Genomic DNA, 17,419 nt, shown 5'->3' with positions numbered 1-17,419 from the left:
AGGGAGGACAATAAAACTATCCTATATCTCGCTTGTGATGGTGGTTCTACAACTGTATGTGTTGTCAAAACTCTCAGAATTGTATACTACAAAAGGTAAATCTTACAGTATGTCAGACATGCCTTAATAAAGTTGAAAAAAATCAATGTCATTTGCCATACTAACAGAGTAAAAACAAACCATAAGATCATCTCAATAGGATTCAGAAAAAACCTGAAAAAACCCCAACATCCGTTCATGATAAAAACTTTCAGCAAGTTAGGGATAGACAGGAACTTCTTCAAACTGATAAAGGACATAAACTGAAACCTGTACCAAATATATTTGAGGGTGAAGGATTGAATGGTATCTCCCTAAGACTGGGAGAAAAGCAAGGATGTCTCTTTTCACCTACTCAATTAAATATTTTACTGGAGGTTCTAGCAAGTGTAGTAAGACAAGATCAAGTTAAAAAAAGGGGCATACAGAGCTGATAAGTAAATAAAATTGTCTCTGTTTGCAGATGACATGATTGACTATGTAGCCTCTATAAAAAAGCTATAAGAGGGGTGCCTTGGTGGCTCAGTCAGTTAAGTGTCTGCCTTCGGCTCAGGTCATGATCCCAGGGTCCTGGAATTGGGCCCCCCATTGGGTTCGGGGTCCTTGCTTGGTGGGGAGCTTGCTTCTCTCACTCCTTCTCTCTCTGCCTGCCGCTCCCCCTGCTTGTGCTCTCTCTCTGTCAAATAAATAAATAAAATCTTTAAAAAAATTAAAAAAGGGGGCACATGGATGGCTCAGTCGTTGGGCATCTGCCTTCAGCTCAGGTCATGATCCCAGGGTCCTTGGATCGAGCCCCACATCGGGCTCCCTGCTCAGCTGGGGAAGCCTGCTTCTCCCTCTCCCACTCCCTCTGCTTGTGTTCCCGCTCTCACTGCCTCTCTCTCTGTCAAATAAATGGATAAAATCTTCAATAAAAAAAAACCAAAAGAGCTATAAGAGCCAATGAATATGTCCAAACAATTGGAAATTGAAGTAAAAAAAATTTCTGATATCATAAAAATACGAAATACTTAAGAATATATTTGACAAAAGATGTGCAACACCTGTATACTGAAAACCAAAACACTACTGAGAGTAAAGATTTAAATAAATGGAGAGATGCATGGTGTTCATAAATCAAAAGACTCAATATTGTTAAGATATAAATTCTCCTCAAGTTTATATATAGATTCTATGTAATCCTAATCAAACTCCCAGTAGACTTTTTTATGGAAATTAACAAGCTGATTCTAAAATTTATATGAAAATGCACAGCACCTAGTTTTCCCAAAACAACTTTGAAAGAGAATTAACAACTTTGGGGGGCTTACACTACCTGATTTCAGAACTTATTATAAAGCTAGTCTAATGAAACATGTTGGTATTCATACACAGATAGGTCAATGGAATAGAATCTAGAAACTGATTTATGGACAATTGATTTTGACAAAGGTGTCACGTCAAAATGAATCATAGACTTAAATGTAAAGCTTAAAACTGTATAAAATAAAAAGCTTTTGCACAGCAAAGGAAATAGTCAACAAAACTAAGAGGCAACCCAGAGAATGGGGGAAGATATTTGCAAATGACACTACAGATAAAGGGCTGGTATCCAAGATCTATAAAGAACTTCTCAAACTCAACACCCAAAAAACAAATAATCCAGTCAAGAAATGAGCAGAAGACATGAACAGACACCTTTCCAAAGAAGACATATAAATGGCTAACAGACACATGAAAAAATGTTCATCATCATTAGCCATTAGGGAAATACAAATCAAAACCACAATGAGATACTACCTTACACCAGTTAGAATGGCAAAAATTAACAAGACAGGAAACAAGTGTTGGCGAGGATGTGGAGAAAGGGGAGCCCTCTTACACTGTTGGTGGGAATGCAAGCTGGTACAGCCACTCTGGAAAACAGTATGGAGGTTCCTCAAAAAGTTGAAAATAGAGCTACCCTATGACCCAGCAATTGCACTACTAGGTATTTACTCCAAAGATACATAGTGAAAAGAAGGGGCACCTGCACCCCAATGTTCATAGCAACAATGTCCACAATAGCCAAACTGTGGAAGGAGCCGAGATGCCCTTCATCAGACGAATGGATAAAGAAGATGTGGTTCATATATACAATGGAATATTACTCAGCCATCAGAAAGGATGAATACCCACCATTTGCATCAACATGGATGGAACTGGAGGGGATTATGCGGAGTGAAATAAGTCAAGCAGAGAAAGACAATTATATGAGTGAAATTATATGGTTTATATGGTTTCACTCACATGTGGAACATAAGGAATAGTGCAGAGGACCACAGGGGAAGGGAGGGAAAACTGAAGGGGAAGAAATCGGAGAGACTCTGGACTCCGGGAACCAAACTGAGGGTTACAGAAGGAGGTAGGTGGGGGATGGGGTAACCGGGTGATGGATATTAAGGAGGGCACATGTGGTGATGAGCAATAGGTGTTATATGCAACAAATGAATCGCTGAACACTAAATCAAAAACTAATGATGCATTATATGTTGGCTAATTGAAACACAATAAAAAAATAAAAATTAAATTAAATTCAAACTTAAAAAAAAAATTCTAGAAGAAAATTTAAAGGGAAATCTTAGTGACCCTGGGTTTGGCAAATGTTTCTTAAACAGGGCATAAAACCCATTAAGCATAAAAAAAAGTCAGTAAATTGGATGGCATCAAAATTAAAAAGCCTTGGTCTTCAAAAGACACTGTTAAAAAGGGGAAAGGCAAACTACAGCCCAGGAGAAATTTATAAAACATAAAAGTCCTTTGTTGGATATATCTAGAATATATAAAGAATTCTAACTGAAAAGTAATAAAAAAAAAACCCAATTAAAAAATGGGGAAGGGGAGGTGCCTGGAGGCTCAATCGGTTAAGTGTCCACCTTCGGCTCAGGTGGTGATCTCGGGGTCCTGGGATCTAGCCCCTCTCCCTCTCACTCTGCCTCTCTCTCCAATAATAAATAAATAAAATCTTTAAAAAAATGGGGAAGATTTAGGGCGCCTGGGTGGCTCTGTCGTTAAGCGTCTGCCTTTGGCTTAGGTCATGATCCCAGGGTCCTGGGATCGAGCCTCATGTCTGGCTCCCTGCTCAGCGGGGAGTCTGCTTCTCCCTCTCTGGTTGTGCTCTGTCTCTCTTTCTCTAAAAAAAAACAAAAACAAAAACAACCAAACCAAACAAACAAAAAATGGGGAAGATCTGAACAGATATTTCACATAACATATGTATGGCAAATAAGCACATGAAAAGATGCTCAACATCATTAGTCATAAGGGAAATGAAAACTAGAATCACAATGAGGTACCACTACCCATTCACTAGAATATCTAAGATTTAAAAGACGACCATACTCAGTATTCCTAAGAATGTACAGCAACAAGAACACTCATAGATTGCTAGTAGGAAGGTACAAACACCTTGGAAAACAATTTTTGCAGTCGCTTAAAAGTTAAAACATACATCTACCATACGAGAGAGCCAGCCAGTCCACTCCTAGGTTACCTACCCAAAAGAAATAAAAACCTATATCCACACAAAGACTTGTATATATAAATGTTCAGTACAATATCTGTAATAACTAAAAACTGGAAACACCACAAAATGTCCACCAGCAGGTGAATGGATAAATGAATTGTGGGACAGCCATACAACAGGATGCCATTCAGCAATAAAAAGGAAAGAAGTATTGAGACACACAACCACAGGGATGAATCTTGATATAATTATGCTGAATGAAAGTCAGAAAAAGAAAACATACTGTATGATTCATTTTTTATACAACTCTAGAAAATAATCTATAGTGACAGAAAGCAGATGTAATGGTTGCCCGGAGATGGGGAAGGAGAGGGGTGGACTGGGGAGGGAAGAAAAGGATTACCAAGGGGTACACAGTAAGTTTTGGTCATGACGGACATTGACATTGTCTTGATTGTGGTGATTTCATGGGTGCATCAGTGTCAAAGCTTATTAAATTGTACACTTTAAATATGTACAGTTTATTGTAGGTCAGTTGTACCTCAGTAAAACTGTTAAAAAAATTAACTGAATTTCAGTGGAGGCAGGGATGGAAAGGGTTCTCTACTCTTGGTCTTTAACATCTGTTCAAAGGTATTCAAAGGTATCATTAGGAAATCAGGCTTTCGGGGAGAACTTCAGATTTTGAAGTGTTTAATTCTGAACCAAAAGAAAGAGATTTTCCACGTTTTCCCTATCCCCAGCGTAGATAAGAGAAATGGCAGCGCAAGCTGTCCATACCTTCACTCGAGCTGCAGTGCCTTCCATTCCACGGCTCTGAGTCTCTTTCCGCTTATCTGAGACCTCCTGTTGTTTTTGGAGAGCATCCTTGAGACGCTTGTTGGCAGCTGCTGCCTAAATAAAAATGGCTCACAGTAATGTTGAATTGAAGGTTGACAAAAAAAAAAATGTTTTAATTTCCATTTTACTTTCTTAGTAAAGAAAAATGAAAAAAATTCTATGGGTTTGAGTTCCTATAGGAATCAACTTTTAAGTCTCCTTGCACATAATACTGGAGAACAGCTCCTGCTTTAGAGCCTAGGAGAGGTACACATTTTAAAGAAGTACTGTGGACTGAAAGTGTCTGGCAATGTCACTTCTCAACATTACTCTGTATTTTTTTTTTTTTTTTGGAAGGAATTGAAAGCCCAATTGGAAAAAAAAAAAAATCCTTATTTGAACAGTACCATTTTCTTCAGATTTTTATCTGCTCACAGTTCATGACATATAAACAGGGATTAAGACTTAGGAATTGCTGGTCAAGATTGGTATCACTGGTTTCTCAGGACACTGGCTCGTTTAAGGGATACTATTTTGTCAGCACCTAAGCCTGAAGGTGAACTAGTAGATTGGATTTTCTTACCTCCTCAGTTTTACGTCTGAGCACATTAGACTGTTTCTGGAAGTTTCTTTCAAGTTTGAGCAGTTCATATTGCCTCTTACGGTCCTGAGAAGAAAAAAGTCAGACTTTTAATTGCGATTCAGCCAGCTAACATAAAACCTTATAATATAACCAAATGTCTTTCAATGTAACAGTCATTATGGAAAACATTATGGAGGTTCCTCAAAAAATAAAAATAGTACTACCATACAGTCTAGCAATCCCACTACTGGGTGTATATTCAAAGGAAATGAAATATGAAATCAGTATCTTGAAGAGGTATCTTCATTCTCATATTCATTGCAGCATTATTCATAGTAACCAAGATATGGAAACAACATAAGTGTCGACAGATGAATGGATAAAGAAAATGGGGCATATGTATACAATGGAATATTATTCAGCCACAAACAAGAAGGAAATCCTGCCATTTGCGACAACATGGATGAACCTAAAGGTCATTATGGTAACTGAAATAAACCAAACTAAGAAAGACAAATACTGTATGATCTCACTTATATGTGGAATCTACAGAAGTCAAACTCATAGAACCAGAGAGTAATGGTGGTTACCAGGAACTGGGGGTGGGGAAAACAGGGAAAAGTTGGCCAAAGGTACAAATGAGTAAGTTCTGGGGATCAATATGTAATAGTGACTACTTGAAATCCGCTAAGTGTTAGGGTCAGGGTTAGGGTTAGTGTTAAATCTTAAATCTTGTGTTCTCACCACACTGAAAAAAACTATGTGAGGTGATGGATGTATTGCCAACAGGAAATGTGACATCTTCAAACTTATTCTTCTCTTTCAAGACTGTTATGCCTATTCTGGATCACTTCCATTTCCATATGAATTTTAGGATCAGTATGTGAATTTCTGCAAGTGAGCCAGTTGGAATTTTGATTGAGATTGTACTAAATCTGTAGATCAATCTGGAAAGTATTCCATCTTTTTTTTGTGGGGGGGGAGTATTCCATCTTAAGAATATTAAGTCTTCCCAGCCATGAACATGGGCTATCTTTCCATTTATTTAATTAACTCAATGATGTTTTATAGAATTTAGTGTATAAGTTTTACATTTGTTAAGTTTATTCCTAAGCATTTTATTCTTATTGATGCTATTACAAATGGAATTGTTTTCTTCATTTTCAAATTTGTTTCTAGTGTAAAGAAATACAACTGACTTTTGTACATTGAACTTATATCCTCCAACCTTGCTGAACTCATGTATTGGTTTTCCTAGTTTTTTAGTAGATTCTCTAGCATTTTTTTATTTTTTAAAGATTTTATGTATTTATTTGACAGAGAGAGAGACAGCGAGAGAGGGTACACAGGCAGGGGAAGTGGGAAAGGGAGAAGCAGGCTTCCTGCCGAGCAGGGAGCCCGATGCGGGGCTCAATTCCAGGACCCTGAGACCAAGACCTGAGCCGAAGGCAGTCGCTTAACCAACTGAGCCACCCAGGCGCCCCTCTCTAGCATTTTATACATACACAATCATGTTACCTGCTAACAGAGAGTTTTGCTTCTTCTTTTCCAATCTGGATGCCTTTTATATATTTTTCTTGCCTAAGTGTCCTGGCTAGAACCTTCAGGACAATGTGGAATAAAAGTGACAAGAGTGGATATTCTTGTCTTGTTCCTGATCTTAGGGGGAAAGTATTCTTTCTTTCCCTATTATGATGTCAGCTGCGGGTTTTTCATAAATGCCCTTTAACAGGTTGAGGTAGTTCTCTTCTACTCCAAGTTTCCTGAGTGTTTTTATTATGAAAGGGTGATGGATTTTGTCAAATGCGTTTTCTGTCTGCTGAGATAATCATGTGGTTCTTGTCCTTTATTCTACTGATATGGTGTAATATATCAATTGACTTTCAGATGTTAAGGAAGGCTTACATTTTTTTTAAAGATTTTATTTATTTATTTGACACAGAGAGAGACACAGTGAGAGCAGGAACACAAGCAGGGGGAGTGGGAGAGGGAGAAGCAGGCTTCCCGCCGAGCAGGGAGCCCAATGTGGGGCTCAATCCCAGCACCCTGGGGTCATGACCTGAGCCGAAGGCAGATGCTTAACAACTGCGCCACCCAGGTGCCCCAAGGAAGGCTTACATTTTTTTCAGATGAGCCCTACTTGGTCATGGTGTATCATTCTTTTTATATGTTGCTGGATTCAATTTGTTAGTATTATGTTGAAGACTTTCACTTCTATATTCGTAAGAGATATTGGTCTATAGTTTTCTTGGGATGTCTTTGGTTTTGGTATCAAGGAAATACTGGCCTCACCGAATGAGCTGGGAAATGTTTCCGCTGCTTCTGTTTTTTGGAATTGTTTCTGAAAATTTGGTATTATTTCCTCTTTAAATGTCTGATAGAACTCACCAGTGAAGCCATCTGGGCCAGGGCTTTTCTTTCTGGTAAGTTATTCATTCATTCATTCAAGAGAGCGAGCGCACATAAGAGTGCAGGGGGAGGGGCAGAGGGCGTGGGACAGGGAGAGAGAATCCTCACACAGATTCTCTGTTGAGTGCGGAGCCCAACTCAGGGCTTGATCCCAGGACCCTGAGCCGAAATCAAGAGTCAGACGCTTAACGGACTAAGCCACCCAGGCACCCCCTTTCTGAAGTTTTAAACTAGTAAATTAATCTCTTGTTATGGGTCTATAAAGATTTTCTATTTCTTCTTGAGTCACTTTCAATAATTTTTATCTTTCCAAAAATTTTCCCATTTCATTTAGGCTATTTAATTTGTTGGCATACAGTTGTTCTTAGTATGCCCTTATAATCCTTTCATTCTGAAAACCAGTGGTGACATCCCCTGTTTATTCCTAATTTTAGTAACGAATCTTTTTTTCTTGTTAAGCCTACCTAAAAATTTGTATTTGTTGATCATTTCCAAGGTCCAATTTTTGGTTTCACTGATTTTCTCTATTATTTTTTCCATTCTCTATTTCATTAATTTCCACTCTAACCTTTAACATTTCTGTCCATCTGCTAGCTTTGGGTTTAGTTTGCACATTTTTTTTTTCTGTGTCTTAAAGTGGAAGTCTAGGTTACTGATTTGAGATCTTTATTCATTTTTAATATAGGCATTAACAACTACAAATTTCTCTCTAAACACTGCTTTAGCTGCATCCCACAAATTTTGGTATATTATGTCTTTGTTTTTATTCATCAAAAAATTTCCATGTGATTTCTTCTTTGATCCATTATTTAATTAGGACTATGTTGTTTAATTTCCTCATATTAGTGAATTTCCCAAATTCCTTTATGTTATTGATTTATTTCATTCCATTGTGGTTGTAAAATATACTTTATATTATTTCATTCCTTTTAAGCTTATTTTTTTTTCCTTTTAAGCTTACTGAGGCATGTTTTATGGCCTAACATATGGTCTATCCTGGAGAATGTTCTACGTGTACTTGAGAAGACTGTATACCCTGCTGTTGTTGGAGTAGTCTATAGATGTCTGTTAGGTATATAGTATTATTAAGTCTTTGATGTCCTTGCAGATCTTGTTCCTAGTTGTTCTATCCATTTTTCAAAGTGAGGTATTGAAATGTCCAAATATTATTATTGATTTGTCTATTTCTCCCTTCATTTCTGTCAGTGTTTGCTTCATGTACTTTGAGGCTTTGTTGCTAGGTCCATATATTTTTTAATAATAGTTAGCTTCCTGATGGGTTGACTCTTGTATCATTATAAAATGTTCCTTTCTATTTCTAGTAATATTTTGTGTTTTAAAGTGTAATTTGTCTGTATAGCCACATCAGCTCTTTTATGGTTGGTGTTTGAATGGTAGATCTTTTTCCAACCTTTTACTTTCAACTTATTTGTATCTTTTTTTATAAAGATTTTATTTGTTTACATGAGAGAGAGAGAGAGAGCACATGAGACGGGGGAGGGTCAGAGCGAGAAGCAGACTCCCTGCTGAGCAGGGAGCCCAATGCGGGACTTGATCCCAGGACTCCAGGATCATGACCTGAGCCGAAGGCAGCCGCTTAACCAACTGAGCCACCCAGGCGCCCCTCAACTTATTTGTATCTTTGAAACCATCATGTGCCTTCTGTAGACAGCATATCTTGTTATAGATCTTGTTTTTTTTTAATTCAATCTGACAATTTCTACTTTTTTTTTAAAGATTTTATTTATTTATTTGACAGAGAGAGACACAGCGAGAGAGGGAACACAAGCAGGGAGAGTGGGAGAGAGAGAAGGCTTCCTGCCGAGCAGGGATCCCAATGTGGGGCTCGATCCCAGGACCCTGGGATCATGACCTGAGCCGAAGGCAGACGCTTAATGACTGAGCCACCCAGGTGCCCCGACAATTTCTACCTTTTGAGTAGATGGTTTAATCTACTCACATTATGTTATTACTGATATGTTTGGATTCATCTTTTCAAGTTTACTTTTTTTTAAATGTCATATCTTTTTTGTTCTTCCATTCTTTCTTTACTGTTTTCTTTTACATTAAGTGTATGAGTATTTTTTAGGGTAGCATATTGATTCCTTTAATGATTATTTCACCCTATTTCTGAGTTATTTTCTTTTTAAAAATATTTTATTTATTTGACAGAGAGCAAGTGCACAAGCAGGGGGAGCAGCAGGCAGAGGGAGAAGCAGGCTCCCTGCGGAGCAGGGAGCCCAACGCGGGGCTCGATCCCAGGAGTCTGGGATCATGACCTGAGCTGAAGGCAGACGCTTAATGACTGAGCCACCCAGGTGCCCCTTGAGTTATTTTCTTAATGATTGCCCTTGTACTTATAATAAACATCTTATCAGAATCTACTTCAGATTTATATTAACTTAATTCCAGTGAAATATAGAAACATTATTCCTACAAATAACGCAACATATTTTAAGAAAAAAGAAAAAGAAGAAGATAACAGGAGAGGAAGAAAAGGGGAGTATGTCAGAGGGGGAGACGAACCATGAGAGATGATGGACTCTGAAAAACAAACTGAGGGTTCTAGAGGGTAGGGGGGTGGGGGGATGGGTTAGCCTGGTGATGGGTATTGAGGAGGGCACGTTCTGCATGGAGCACTGGGTGTTATGAACAAACAATGAATCATGGAACACTGCACCAAAAACTAATGATGTAATATATGGTGATTAACATAACAATAAAAAAAATAAAAAAAAAAGAAACATTATTCCTATACAGCTCTGTTCTCTTCCCTTTTTGTGTAAATTATATCTAGATGTAACCACATAATTCATTATTATTATTACTTTATATAATTTGTTCTTTAATAAGCTGAGATGAAAGAAGAGCAAATATATATTTATAGAATTTGTTCTTATTTACCATTTCTGGTTCTCCTCATTTCTTCCTGTAGATTCATGTTACCACCTGATGCCATTTCTTTACTCAAATACAACTTTGCTCCCAGCCACCTCCTTTGTCAAATATATTACATTTCTATGTTATAGGGTCCATCAATACAATTATATAAACATTATTTTATATAATTGCTTTTTAAATCAGTTAAGAGAAGGGAGAAGAAATATACAACTATACTCTCTTTTAGAATTACCTACATCATATCTTTACTGGCAGTCTTTGTGTTTTCTGTGTGTGTGCGTGTGTGTAGATTCAAATTACTGTCTGGTATCACTTGCTTTCAGTCTAAAGTTCTTTTAGTATTTCTTGTAAGGTAGGTCTGCTAAAAACAAGATCACTTAGCTTTTGTTTATAATGAAATGTCTTTATTTTTTTAAAGATTTTATTTATTTGAGAGAGAGCGAGAGTGAGAGAGCACAAGCAGGCAGAGGGGCAGATGGAGAGGGAGAAACAGACTCCCCGCTGAGCAGGGAAGCCGACGCGGAGTTCGATCATGACCCGAGCCAAAGGCAGACGCTTAACTGACTGAGCCATCCAGGTGTCCCTTGTCTTCATTTTTGAAAGAAAGCTTCGTTATCTACACAATTCTTGGCTGATAGTATTTTACTTCAGCACTTTGAGTATGTTGTCCCACTGTCTTCTGGCCTCCATTGTTTTTGATGAGAATTCAGCTGTTAATTTTATTGGGGTTTGCTTGTATGTGATGAGTCATTTTATTTTGCTTTCAAGTTTTTTTGTCTTTGTCTTTCAACATTTTGACATAATGTGTCTTGGTGTGGATCCTTTTGGATTTATTTTGGAGTTCATTGAGCTTCTTCGATGTGTAGATTTTTTTGCAGCAAATTTAGAAAATTTTCAGCCATTATTATCTTCGAACATGTTTATTGTTTCACTTACTGTTCTTGCGGAGCTACCAGTCTCTTAATTGCTCACCACCAAAATTTCCATTATTTTTGACAGCTCCTTTAGGTGTTAACTTCCCCAAACTCTGTCCCCAAATAAAGAGAGCCCCTTAGGGAGGGCTGCATTCCTATGGCTGTTCCAATGGCTTGCCTCTCCCCCCACGACAGAACCTCTGTATCACTGCTCAAGACTGGGGAGTGGGGATAGTAGCCCACTATCCTGAGTGACTTCTCTGTTCTATGAGTAGGGTGCTGGGCAGGGGCAGTACACTCTATTTTTCTTGGCTTGCCTCTCCTGACATGGAACCTATATCATACGATTAGATGGGTTGGGGTAATCAGGCCAGCATTCTTGGCCTTTTGTAGCAGGAGTAGAGCTTCTGCCCTACAAATAGGGGCTAGGCAGAAGAAAGGATCCCCAGACCATCTTGGTTGCTCTTGCCTGAAGGAGAACTTCAGCAACATGGAGCTATGGGGGATGAAACAGAAGAAACCAGAGCCACAGACTGGAAGTTGAGGAGTGAGGGGAGTGCCACAGACCCTTGCTTCTTACTGAGGTTTAGTAGATTTCCTTGAATAGAGTTTCTTCTCTATATGCCCTTCAGGACATATAGAGACTTTCAATGCCTATTTTTATAAATTTCACTAGTTACGTTTCTTTTGCCAAGAGTGTTCACAAAGCTCCTCTTGCCACCATTCGGAAAGTACCTCTCCTCATTTCTTGACCCAATGCATCACATTCTGGCCAATTCTAAAAATGTCCCCATATCAATGTCCTTTCCAAGAATACTGTTACTACTCTAATTCAGGCCCTTACTATCTTTCTGGATGATGTAATATGTTCTTAACTTGTGTTCTGGCCTCCAGTTTCTCAATACTTCAGTTTGTTAAACACATTACTCTCAGATGTATCTTTTTAAAGCAGTATACTTGGCTGATACCACTTTGTTTCTCAAAAACCTTAAAAATCTTTGCACTGCTAACAAAATAAAGCCCAAACTTCTTAGATCTTTAACAATCCAGCTTCATTTTATCTTTCTGATGGAATGTTCTACCATCCTTCATCCCACCAGGACCATTCATCATTCCTCGAATATGCTTACAAAGTTGTTATCTCTGTGTCTTTGCTCCGGCTGTTCCATCCATCTGGAATGCCTGCACCTGTCTCTATCAAAGTCCTCCCTATTATTCAAGGCCTGTTCAGCTGTCATGTTTTCACTCGAACTGGAAATATGCTTTTCTTTCTCAATTACCTTAGTGTTTTAGGCCATTTGTAAAGCACAGATCTCTTTATTCCTTCAATTCGAGAAAACCATGCTTATGCCTCACCTTCCCCTTTGGATGAAGACATTCTTCAAGGGCAGAGCTCATATACTACTCATCTTTCTATTTTCCATGGTGTCTAGTGGGTAGTACGTGGCACATGGTTGACGTTTAAGAAATACCTGTTAAATTCATGAATGTGTCACATTTTTTGGAGAGAACCAGTTGTTTGAAGAAAAGCTTTAATGTTAGTCAGCCCAAAGAAGGGTTTATTAGGTAGGCCTTTGAAAAGTTGTAGTTACTTACTCGTTCTTTTAACTGGATTACTTCTTTGTCTTTTTGTTGTTTCCACTGTCTAAACTTCTCAGCATCCTCTTTCATCTGACGCATTAACTGTACCCGCTGGCTTTTCATCACCTGTAAAAACAAAACCCAGTACAAGTATTAGTCATCTGCACTTATTCTAGGCTGATGTGCAGATGGATAGACTAACTATTAAGAAGAGAGAAAACCCAGAGCTAAGCTGAGAAGGCTGCCAACAGATTTTCTGATTAGGCTTGCAATACCTCTTGCTATGCTTGCACAGGGTTTCCAAGTATAGACTACACAAATGAACATGCTGAAGAAACTTAAAAAAAAAAAGTACTGACAGCTAAATCCAGCCCTAAATTCTTTGTATATAAATGAAATTTCAAGGAAATATCTACTAAGCCTCAAGGACAAATCCACCTAGCAACCAGTGTATTCTAAAGGTGCCAGTACAAAGTGGCCTGTGACTCCACTTTGCAGATGTCAGAAGTCGAACATTCAATAACTGAAAATATTTTCCAGCTGTTGTCACTTTGCAACTACTCTACAAAATTATTCTACATAATCATGGAAGGTGGTCAGGATATCACCACAAAATATCGAGGTATCTTTCTCCCTTGGTTTCTGAGACTCTAACATTAAGCTCTGAATGCTCAAGCAGGGTTTTGTTATTCAGATTCTAGATGACTACCAGGACAATGTCCTGTAAAAGGGACATTTGGGGAGAGTCACACATTTGAAATGATGGCCCTGCCTGCTACCTTCTCACCTGACAATGCCTCTGTAGTATAAGTCTAAATGGAACACCTATGTTTGTAAGTTTTAATGAAATAAACCCAAGGATGAGAGTTTATTACCCGTATCTCCTGGTTCAATTTGGAAACGGTATGCTCTGTGGATTCTTTCAGCTTCAGAAGTTTGGACTGCTCATTCAGTTTCTTCTTCAGATCGGCCATTTGACCCTCTAGGTCCTGGAGACGTTTACGGCGGCGCTCACTCAACCTAAAAACAGATGCTACAGGAGTGAAGACTAGCAGAGTGAAGCGTGACTTCAAAAGACAGAGCATTCAACTCCCAGGTTCACAATCCTGACATATATAAAATAGGTGATCAGTCATATAGCCATCTTTAAATAGTGAATAACCACCCAAACAACCAAAACCGTCTCAATAACGGGAAGTCAATAACAAAGAGTAAAACAACAAATTTTTTGAGTATGTAACAACGCAATTGACTCAATACATCACTCCCTACCACTATGTTAAAAGGATGGTTCTTCGAGGATATTTCACTTTAGTTTAGCTGTAAAGGAATAATTCTGATGATTATTACACTAGTCTGAGATTATTACTCTCGGCGGGAGGCCTGCTTCTCCCTCTCCCACTCCCCCTGCTCGTGTTCCTGCTCTCGTTATCTCTCTCTGTCAAATAAATAAATAAAATCTTTAAGAAAAAAAAGAACATGAACTTGAGACTCAACAGAGATAGAGTCACTGAGTAAAAAGGAGGTAGAATAGCCAGTAAGGAAGAGGTCTGAGGAAGAGTAGGATATTCTAGTTATCTGTCTTGGCTTTATGCTTTTTTTTTTTTTTTAAGTAGGCTCCATGCCCAGCGTGGGGCCCAAAGTGGGGCTTGAACTCATGACCCCGAGATCAAGACCTGAGCTGAGATTAGGAGTCTGATGTTTAACCGACTGAGCCACCCCGGGCACCCCGTCTTGATTTTATTCTTAACTGACTAAGGGATGGCTAGATTGGTTTTTCATTTACTAGCCTGGAACATTAATTCTATTGACAAGCTAATCTGCCATCAGTGCAGGGACAAAGAAATGGTAGCTGTCTGGTAGGTCTGATAATCTTTCAAAATCCAGCTCAAATGCTAACTTCTCATAGAGCCTTTCTTGATCATGCCCGGCTAACCGGCTATCTCCTGACTCTGAACTCTTAAAGCAATTAACTGCCTACGAAATTTATCTAGCTACTAATCACATGCTGTTGTGGCTTTCTTTTACTGTCGTCATGAGGTACTGTTTAAAATCTCAATTAACTTTTCTTTTGTTTAGATCTCCTCTCCACAACTAGGTGTAAATCCTGCGGGGGGGGGGCAGGAAATGGCTCTTTTACTTCTTTATTTCCTTTTATAACTGCTCACACATAGTAGGGACTTGAAAAATAATACTGATTGGATGTATTCTCACTTGGCTTGGTTGACATCCTTCTTTGTTGTCTGGAGTTCAAGAACCAATTCTTCTTTTTCCTTTTGCAGATTGATGACTTCCAATTCTAGATTTTTTATGTTATCCTAGAAATGTTATAGGTCAGAGAGAAAGCATTAAAAGGCACAGGAAGAAAATCACTTAAAATAAAGAAAGTCACTTCAACATTCCACAGCTTAAGGAACTATGTATTCAATTTTACCACTTCAATCGCACACTATAAACATCTGTACTTGATTTAAGGAGATTAAAGTTATGTGGAATCCAAAAGCCTGGGTTTGAACCTTAGTCCAGCACTTAATATCTAAATATCTTAAGGGAAGTCATTTCATCTCTTTTTAGCCTTAGTTTCTATGCAGAAAAGAGTTAATATAGCCCGAGATTGCTGTTCTTAAAAAAGGGCTGCTTGCAAGATTGGTCCTCGGCTCAGGTGGGTTTTGGTAGGGTTGCCATCATTTTGATAAGAGTGGCTCATTATGCCAAGAAACAGACTCTTAACCAGAGAGAACAAACTGATGGTTACCAGAGGGGAGGTGGGTGGAGGGATAGGTGAAACGGGTGATGGGGATTAAGGAGGGCACTTGCTGTGATGGGCACTGGGTGATGTATGGAATTGTTGAATCACTATATTGTACACCTGAAACTAATATGTACGTTAACTAACTGGAATTAAAACTTAAAAAAAAATCCCTGGACTCCTAGACTCCGGGGAGCTTCCCTGATAGACAACATTTCACACATGTTGTCACAACCCATTGTTAGAGGAATTAAATTCATATTGTGTTACTCCACTGGGAGAAGACTCTTAGAAGCTTGCATCTGGTTTCCTTCAGCCTTTGCCTTTTCCCTTTGCTGATTCCGTTTTGTATCCTTCTACTGTAATAACTCATAGCTGTATGACTATATGCTGAGTCCTTTGAGTCATCCTGGCAAATTGTTAAACCTGGGGATGGTCTTGGGGACCCCCGAGAGTTTCCCTATCTATGTAAACAATTAACAACACCACTTACCTCACAGGGTTGTTGGGAAGATCAAATAAGATAAAAAAGGAATGACATTTTGTAAATAGTAGAGGGCTGCACAAACATCCTTGTATTCAGAACTTTCAAACATATATATTCAATACCAAGTGCAGTTCTGCATGCATTTAGGAAATGAATTCCAGAAAATGAATTTTAGTAGTCTCCAAGATTAGAAAAATCCAATAGATTCCTTCCTGTTCTCATAACCAAAAAATTAAAGGAAACTGGCTGAATGAGTGGTTGGTAGCCAAGAAGATTCTGTGCAGGTCTTAGACCAGTATTGAAATGACACAAAGAGTCAGGTTAGGTGGGGCTGTATGAGAGAAGCTTTCTAAATAGGCAAGAGCTGTTTTCCACAAAATCTCCTGGCCATGCTAGTACCCAGTGAAAATCAATCTCATTGCTTTATAGTTACCCTGCATATTTAAACCAGCAATAATATGTGTGTGTGTGTGTGTGTGTGTGTGTGTGTGTGTGTGTGTGTGTGTATACACACACTTAGGGAAGTAACACATGGAAACACTGTGGTAAAAAATAATCCAGATAATATATATAAAGGGCAAGTTCCTCTGCTGCCCTACTCTTCCAAAATTCCAGTCCCCTATCCAGAACTAACCACTGTTATCAGCCTGGTCCAGATCTTCCAGACATTTTTTCTAGACATTTACACATATATGTAAATACCTTAAAAATATGTGTAGCTAATAAATACATAAATATATTGTGTCAAATGTCTACAGTATTTATGTAAATAGATACAAAAGTAATATATACATACATACTATACATGTACATATTTGTGTACCTATTGAAATGTGTTAAAGATAAGTAGAATTACACTATATGTATATATTATTCTATAACTTGCTTTTTTCCAGTCTTAGAGATTTATTTATATCATTGCATATAGATCTAACTCATGTTTTTGCCATAATGAAATATTCTTGTGCATGTCTTCTGTGCATATGTGCAAGGTTTTTCTAGGGTAAGAACAAGTGGAATTACAGAGTCATGGGGGTACACACTTTTAATCTTAATAGATACCGCTGCTAAATTTTCCTCTAAAGTGGCTATTCCAATTTACATTCCTGCTAGCTAAGTAGAGTACTTGTGTCCCTGCACCCTCACCAACATTTGATATTACTACACTTCAAAATTTTTACCAATTGGATGGGTGAGAAATATTATCTTTTCATTATATATGCCACATTTAGTCAAAACTGTCTGACTCCACAAAGGGAGTTGAATCCTGGGTTACTATAACTCATGGCAATCCTCATTAATCAGAACCTATACCTCCTCAAATTTTTCTACAGCAATTCTTCAGTGATAGAAAAAATACTTAGAACAAGAAACTACCTTTATTTCTTAGAAAGAGTGATTTACATGTGATGAAAAGGTACTGTTTACAGTAAGAATTTGTTCCCTCCTTTTT

General features: G+C 38.2%; 1 protein-coding gene across 3 annotated transcripts in view; it reads right to left on the bottom strand.

Moving 5' to 3' along the window:
- KIF4A (kinesin family member 4A) overlaps window positions 1-17,419 on the bottom strand; it is a 113,288-nt gene that overhangs the window by 27,136 nt on the left and 68,733 nt on the right. For all 3 annotated transcript variants that reach the window (XM_025894002.2, XM_073885896.1, XM_025894065.2), the window contains 5 exons: window positions 14,945-15,048; window positions 13,606-13,750; window positions 12,746-12,856; window positions 4,926-5,009; window positions 4,304-4,417 (listed from right to left, as the gene is read on the bottom strand). In XM_025894002.2, coding sequence (XP_025749787.1) covers window positions 4,304-4,417; window positions 4,926-5,009; window positions 12,746-12,856; window positions 13,606-13,750; window positions 14,945-15,048 — 558 coding nt within the window. The remainder of the gene's footprint in view (window positions 1-4,303; window positions 4,418-4,925; window positions 5,010-12,745; window positions 12,857-13,605; window positions 13,751-14,944; window positions 15,049-17,419) is intronic.

This window comes from Callorhinus ursinus, unplaced genomic scaffold (genome assembly GCF_003265705.2).
Source record: "Callorhinus ursinus isolate GAN/ISIS: 27379988/994484 unplaced genomic scaffold, GSC_fseal_2.0 scaffold66, whole genome shotgun sequence".
NCBI lineage: Eukaryota > Metazoa > Chordata > Mammalia > Carnivora > Otariidae > Callorhinus > Callorhinus ursinus.
This window is presented reverse-complemented; position numbering and strand designations above follow the sequence as displayed.